We start from the raw sequence: 7,534 nt of genomic DNA, 5'->3' as shown, positions 1-7,534 counted from the left end.
AGTTATCATAGGAGGGGCTGGGGATTTAGCTCAGCGGCAAAAGCGCCTGCCTGGCAAGCGCAAGGTCGTGAGTTCGGTTCCCGGTACCGGAGAGAAAAAAAAAAAAAAAAAATTTAAACTTCACCATCTTTTGATTACCTTAACTGTTCGCCCTGCAGGGCTCAGGGATCCTGTCCCAACCATCCTGAGGGACCTCTCCCAGCCCTAGGGCAGCATCTCCCCAAGCACACGCACAGGGCTCCCAGGGAGGCCCCCACTTAGCACCCAACACGGCTGTGACTCATGACCCCAGTGGCTCATCTGCTTCACTGACCCCTCCAGACCCTCGCCCAGCTGCACCCTCACGTGAGACCTAAGTGTTTGCTGGCTAAATGATGGCGCTAGGAGGTGTATCACAGGACTTTACATAGGTTCCCAGGCTACTGGGCACACTGGTGGTCAAGAAACGATATAAGAAGAAAAGTCTTTACCCAGCAGGGAGTGGACTCTCCCTGTGAGTCCCCACAAACCCTGAAGGCATACAAAGACAATTATCCCCAATTTACAGAGGCCCTAAGAGGGAAGTCAATTTAAAGTCACGTTTCGAGAAAACAGCAGAATCAAGATTGTGATTTTGTGTGCCAGGGCCCAAGGATTCAGCAACTGTATCCCTCTATGAACCATTTCCTCATTTCTCCTGGGCAACACGGTGTCTTCCTCAGGGAAAAAGATTAAGGTTGAATATCAACCCCATTTTCTTACAGCCACAGAAGGTAGAGTAGAATAGCTCATAGAGCAGGGTGGCCACACAGCACTCAGCCACTAGGTGTCGCTATATAACACAGCGCTAAGTCCACCCCTCTCCAGGCAGCTCACCATTGTTGCAGTGCCGGACACAGTCCTGCACCACCGCCTGCCACTTGTCCTGCTCGGCTTCCGTCATCATGCAGAAGTAGTAGTGTCGTGCATAAGGATGCCAGAGGATCAGGGGGAACTGTGTGGGGCACTTGAAGATGGGGGTGCTACCCGATTTCGACGTGGTCCCTGTGGAGACAGTGCCTTGAGTAGTTATCAGCTGCGGTGTCCCTGGTCAGAGGACAGCAGGGAAAGCTGACCTGTCAAGGGGTGGCCAGGGTCACTGGGGACACGGAAGCCTTTTTTTTTTTTCCCCCTCTCTTTTTTGAGACAAGGTCTCACTTATAGCCCAGGCCGGCCCTGAACCATGATCCTCCTGCCTCAGCCTACCAAGTGCTGAGATTATAAAGTTTGCACCACCAAATTCAGCATGCAGCAGCCTTTCTGTCCTCCACAGCCCAGCTAAAAGAATCTCAGAATCTGGCAGCATCTGTGCTGACCCCTTCCCTTGAGCTGCAGGAGGTCACGCCTCCCTCGTGGGTAATCTAACCTCCTGTGTCGGGCACAAATGACCAGTGAGAGCCCTCAGGTTCAAAGGCCAAACACTCCCTGCTTGGGTTTCCCTTCAAAGATCTGCTGCAGAGGCCAGCGCGTGGTTTAAATGTCTAAGGAGGGAGGGAGGCATGCGGGGCAGGGAAACAAAACAAATAAAAAGGAATTTATTTCTACTTGATCCTCATGGATATTCGAGATCCAGCAAGATACCTGGTCCTGAGCTGCGCCCTGTCCCCACGGTTAACGATGGGACAGTAACAGCTCTCTGTGCCCTGGCCTGGGGCAGCCTGGGCTGGGTCTGGGGCACCCAGAACTTCTTGGGTCCTCCACACCCCAAGATTTCTCTCCTCAGCCTGTATTTTGCAGATGTGTAGGAAGATGAGGATTGGAGGGGGGAGATGATCGGCCTGCACAGCGCCGCAGAGACAGAGCCGGAGTCAGGACGGGGGTGGGGACAGTCAGGACTGTCCCCCCCCAGGCTGATTTGACCCCTGGGCTGCCTTGGTAGGGTGTGGAAAAACAGGGCACCTGCAGTACTAAACCCTAGCACACCTGGCATGGACATGCAGTTTGCCAGTCATCTCGGCAAGGTCACTGACTGAATTTCTTCTCTGGAGCAGCTCTCAAGAACTCAGGGATGGGGCTGGGGATTTAGCTCAGCGGCACAGCGCTTGCCTGGCAAGCGTAAGGTGGTGAGTTCAATTCCCGGTACCAGAAAAAAAAAAAAAAGAACTCAGGGAGAGCAGGGTGTGGTGGTGCACACCTATAATCCTAGCACTTGGGAGGCTGAGGCAGGAGGCTTGCTGAATGTTTCAGGCCAGCTTGGGCTACATAGTGAGTTCAAGCCCTGCCTGAACTACAGAGCAAGACCCTGTCTCAAAAAAAAAAAAAAACACCAAAAAACAAAACAAAAAACCCCCTCAGGAAAGTAAGAAAGGGAGTTAGCGAGACTCCCACTCCACAGCACTGGAGCATAAGGCTCAGGCACCAGCCAGACCCAGATGAGGGCTCACACGGGTCCAGGCCCAACCCAGTGTGGCCTTGGGCAAAGCACGCCTCTCAGGTCCAAGACACCTCTCCCCTTTGGGGGCTCAGGCTGTGCTAGTGTGGGACCTTTAGCAATGAGCTCAGGGCCCGCCCCCACCCCTGGCCACCTCCTGAGGCCTGTGCGGGTTGCCGGGCTGGGGCCAGGTGGCCCTTTACCTGGTAAGGAGTTGCCAACCAGCTCCAGGTACTGGTCCAGGGAGGTGAGGACTTTGTAGCCTGCACTGTTGATGACGGTGCGGGGCGGGACCTGCCGCTCGTAGGCCTGAGGAGGGCAGGAGAGAAGGTCCTGGAAGTCACAGATGTGCCGAGCCCGAATCCCAGCTCCGACTCTGGCTCCAGGGCCCGAGGCGGGGCGCAGGAGGGGAAGGAAGAGGAAAAGGAGGGAGAGGACAGGAAGAGTGTCACAGCGAGCAGAGGAACACCGGTATAGCGACCTCAACGTGGTCCCCAGCATAATGCCTGGCCCAGGACGGAGCTCTGTGAGCTCTGCTAAGGCGTTCGTCACTGTCACTGCCGCCACACTGCCTCCCGTCCCACAGCCGCACTAGCTGAGTGCATCCTGGGCACCGTACGGGGGCAAAACAGGCTTCATTGCACACTGTGATCCAAGGGTGGGTCAGCCACACGTTCCCACAACTGGGAAGGCTGCTACCTGCCCTCAGAACTAGGGTCCTTGACTATTACTTGGAACTTCTCCCCCACATCCCGAGGTTCTAAGCAGCCCACAGTCTCCTCTGTTAGAGAATTAGGTCAGGAAATACCGCTCCTACAGGAGCACAGGGAAAAGTATTTCTGATGTAATGACTCCTACAGCAGGGGTGCCATGCTGCCGCTGACCACTAGGTGTCAGTATTGGACAGCGAAGGGCAGGGTAGTGTGGTCTCTCCCTCCCCCATAGCTCTAGAACTTAACCCAGGACCTTCACACTGAGCTACATCTCCAGTCTTTATTTTGAGACAAGGCCTTGCTAAATTGCTCAGGCTGGGCTTGAATTTGCAATCCGGCTGCCTCAGCCCCCTGGAGCGCAGAAATTAGAGGCGTGTGCCACCATGCCCACTAGAAATCCAAATTCATTTTTTGGTGGTGGAGAGGATTGACTCAGGGTCTTGCTATGTAGTTCAAGCTGGCCTTGAACTCACTAGGCAGCCCAGGCTGGACTGGAATTTGCAGCAATCCTTCTGCCTCAGCCTCCTGAGTGCTGGCATTAAAGGCATATACTACCACACCTGGTTAGAAATATAAATTCTTGACCCTACCTCAGACCTGAGTCAAACTCTGGGGTCGGCCCAGCGAACTCTTTTTTCCCAAGCCCTCCAGCGAACTCGGAGGCATGCTATCATATGAAAACTGCTACCCCGGGGGCCTGAGTTTGACCTGACTCCTTGTGAAGTCACCTGTCCAGAACAAGGAAAACAGGCCTATGCCTTGGGCTGCTCAGGAGAAATGTCCGGGAGATGAAATCGGGTCTGTGGGCTTTCGAAAGAGCCCCAAGGGAAGACAAGGCACGGCCCACCCACAGCGGGTAGGGAGAGCAAGCCTGGGGCAGGGACTGGCCAGCAGACAGCTCCTCCTGCCTGCAGAACGAGGCCAGAGCAGGGCGGCTGCCCAGGGTGCAGGAGGGTGTGGGAGCAGAGGTAACCGGGCCAGGGGGAGCCAGAGCTCAGCAGGTTGGGGCGCCCAGGGCCGGGTGGGGTCCTCACCACTTTGTTCTCGTACAGCACCAGCCCGTAGTTGTGTGGCACCAGGCTGAAGCGGTTCCTCCACTTCTTACTGTCCTCCTGGTACTGGAAGAGGTTCCCCGAGAAGATGATGCGTTCGTCCAGAGGCACCTGAGGGCAGAAGCAGCGGGGTCCCTCAGGCCACAGCGGCTCCTTCCGGGTCTCACCCAGGCCTGGCCCCAGCCTCCAATCCAGCCGGGCCAAGGGCCTCCCATGCTGTCCTGGACCAGGGCAGGCACAGCCACCCACCTCTGCTACCCCGAAGCAAGGCAGTCACCGTCGCCAGACGGGACACGCCCACAGGCCAGCTCTGGGCCTCGGTTTCACGTCAGACTAATGAGAACTTGAATGAGGTGCTTCACCAGGGCTTCTCCAGCCCTCACTGCTGAACTCACAGCCCCGCTAAATCTGGGTGGCGGAGGAGGGAGCCTCCGCCGGGGTGTCTGAGGTCGACCTGCGTCCTGGCAGCAAGTGACCTGAGGAGCTTAACCGCCCCAAAGCCCTGCCTCAGTCTGGCTCACGGGGTGACCTTGCAGGCTGCCTCAGCACTTCTTGGAGCCTCGGTTTCTTCATCTGTAAAATGGGGGTGGGAGCAGCTGGCACTTGGCAGGCAGCACCGTACCCGAAAACTGCTGTGACCAGTGTCGGGATGAGCTCGGGTCCATGCAAATGTTGCCCAGTTCTGGACTGATTTGGGGCTGACTTTAAGGAGAGCTACAGAAGCCGGGATGGGCCAAGGACACACACACTACTATGGGCAGGCTATTGTTCTGCCCCTTGCCAAGCTGTTCTATGATAAATTCAATGCCATTCGCAAAATAAAACTTTTATTTTTCAGGTACAGGGATTAAACCCAGGGCCTTTGCCCTGAGCTACATCCCGGCCCTTTACGTCTTAAATTTGAGATAGAGTTTTGCTAAATTGCCAAATTTCCCAGGCTGGCCTTAAACTTGCCATCCTCTCGCCTCAGGATCCCAGAATACTGGATGTGAAGGCTTTTGTCTAATGTCCCCCAAAGCCTCTGCAGTCATAGGCGGGGCTTTTCAGAGGTGCAAGGATACAGAGTGTGTGCTGTTAGGGTTAAGGGTGTGTGATTACTAAATCAGCCCACTGATTGGTTTGGCATAGCTCTGGGTAGGAGTAAGGGTGCTCCATTCTCAGTGAGTGCTACTTGCCCAAAGACTGTGTAGCCTGGATACAATACAAAGGGACAGAAGGAATCTGACCCTTAGCCCTTGCTGCTGCTGCTGCTAGGTGTGGTCACTTGTTGCGTGTATCTTTCCGCCTTCTCCCTTCTGCCTGCCATGAACTGTTTCTCCTCTGCGATGCCACCCAGCCAACTACGGACTGACACCTCTATACACCAAGAGCCAAATAAACCTTTCCTCCTTTAACTTCGGGTGTTGGGTATTTTGTCACAGCAATGAGAAAAATGACCAAGACACTGGGATTACAAACATGTACCTCACCTCACCACACAGGAAGAAACTGGAACGGGGAGAGGCAGTGTTGAGACAGGGTCTCGACATGTAATTCAGGCTGACCTTGAACTTACTATGTTGTCCAGACTGGCCTTGAACTTGAGGCAGTCCTCCTGCCTCAGCCTCTTGCGTGCTGGGATTACAGGTATGTGCCGCCACGCCTGGCAAAGGAAACTTTTGTGGTGCTCAATAAAGGGAAAAATTATTATTTTAATTGTGCCCACACCTTCCTGGCTTCCTTGCTCCCTCCTGGGTCTGTGGGCAGGCAGCGGGCGTCCCAAGTCCCAACCCTGCCTGCCTCTCTGGCACCTCTGTGGCCTTCAGACTCCCTCTCCCCAGCTCCCCGCTGTTGCTTCTCAGGGAAACCGGAAACACTCCTGGAATAATGAGCTCAAACAATAGGCCCAAGCTTCCTACCGGGATGAAAATATTTACAGGATCACAAAGGATGCCCCCCACAGTGGGCTTTGCCCAAGTTACAAAGCCTTGGCTCTATGTTCTATATTTATAGCACCAACACCCAGCCCTCCGATACCTGTTTTTTTTTTTTTTTTTTAAGAAAGAAAGAACAACCAGCCAGATGTGGTGGTACACGCCTGTAATCCCAGCACTCGGGAGGCCGAGGCAGGCTGCCATGAGTTCAAGGTCAGCCTGGACTACAAAGCAACCCTGTCTCAAGAAAACAGAACAATTTTATTTAATCTTTCAAAGAACCAACTCTTCAATTCGTTGATTCTTTGTATCGTTTTCTTAGTCTCAGTTACATTAATTTCTGCTCTGATCTTTATCATTTCCTCCCTCCTAGGTGCGTTGGGCATGACTTGTTCTTCTAGAAATTTGAGGTTCAACATTAGGGTGTGGCTGGGGATATAGCTTAGCGGCACAGCGCCTGCCTGGCAAGCGCAAGGTTGTAAGTTCGATTCCCAGTACAAAAAAAAAAATAAAAAGAAAAAAGAAATTAGATTGTTTATTTGCACTCACTCTGTTTTCCTCACACGGGTATTCACCACTATAAATTTCTCTCGTAGGATTGCTTTCACTGTGTCCCGCAGGTTCCACGTCTGTTGTATTTTGGCATCACTGCCTAATTGTAGAAATTGTCTAATTTCCTCTTTCATTTTGTCTGTGACCCATTGGTTGTTCAGGTGGGTGCTATTTAATTTCCATGTGCTTATAAAATTTTTGTGGTTTCTTTTGATTTGATTTCCATTGATTTCTAACTGTACTGCACTATGGTCTGATAATATGCATGGTAGTTCGGTTGCTTTGCATTTACTTACGCATGTTCTGAGCTAGTATGTGGACTGTTTCGGAGAACGTCCCGTGTGCAGCTGAGACGAATGTGCATTCCGGTGTTGGGGATGGAGCACTCTGCAGACATCTACTAAGTCCATTTGTTCAAAGGTTTGGTTCAGTTCTGCTACGTCTTTACTGATTTTTTTTTTGATCTATTGATCTATTTGTGATCTATTTGTGATCAACCACATCCCCCTGGCAGATGTGGTTGACCTGACCCCCTCCCTTGGAAGATACATCACATACAGGTACAGGGGCTGGGGATTTAGCTCAGCGGCACAGCGCCTGCCTGGCAAGCTCAAGGTTGCAAGTTTGATTCTTGGTACCGGAAAAAACAAACAAACAAACAAACAAAACATTAAATGGGTAGTTTTCGGGGGGCTGGGGATTTAGCTCAGTGGCACAGCACCTGCCTGGCAAGTGTGAGGTCGTGAGTTCGATTCCCAGTACCAGAAAATAAAATAAAATAAAAAAATAAAGAGTTGTAGTATCACATACAGGTACAAATTCCCTATGATGAATGAATCTAGTTGATCTATTTGTGACAATGGGATATTGAGACCCCCCATTACAACTGTGTTAGTGCTTATTTGATATTTCATG

At 52.4% G+C, this 7,534-nt stretch overlaps 1 protein-coding gene across 1 annotated transcript in view; it reads right to left on the bottom strand.

Annotated features, from left to right (window-relative positions):
• Fam129b (family with sequence similarity 129, member B) overlaps nucleotides 1–7,534 on the bottom strand; it is a 30,019-nt gene that overhangs the window by 10,102 nt on the left and 12,383 nt on the right. The window contains exons 3-5 of the mRNA XM_013513097.1: nucleotides 4,137–4,265; nucleotides 2,593–2,698; nucleotides 856–1,023 (exon numbers count right to left, since the gene is read on the bottom strand). Of these exons, the coding sequence (XP_013368551.1) occupies nucleotides 856–1,023; nucleotides 2,593–2,698; nucleotides 4,137–4,265 (403 nt within the window). The remainder of the gene's footprint in view (nucleotides 1–855; nucleotides 1,024–2,592; nucleotides 2,699–4,136; nucleotides 4,266–7,534) is intronic.

This window comes from Chinchilla lanigera, unplaced genomic scaffold (assembly GCF_000276665.1).
Source record: "Chinchilla lanigera isolate Chin_1 unplaced genomic scaffold, ChiLan1.0 scaffold00018, whole genome shotgun sequence".
Taxonomy (NCBI): domain Eukaryota; kingdom Metazoa; phylum Chordata; class Mammalia; order Rodentia; family Chinchillidae; genus Chinchilla; species Chinchilla lanigera.
Note: the sequence above shows the minus strand (reverse complement) of the source record. Positions and strands in the feature narration are given on the sequence as shown.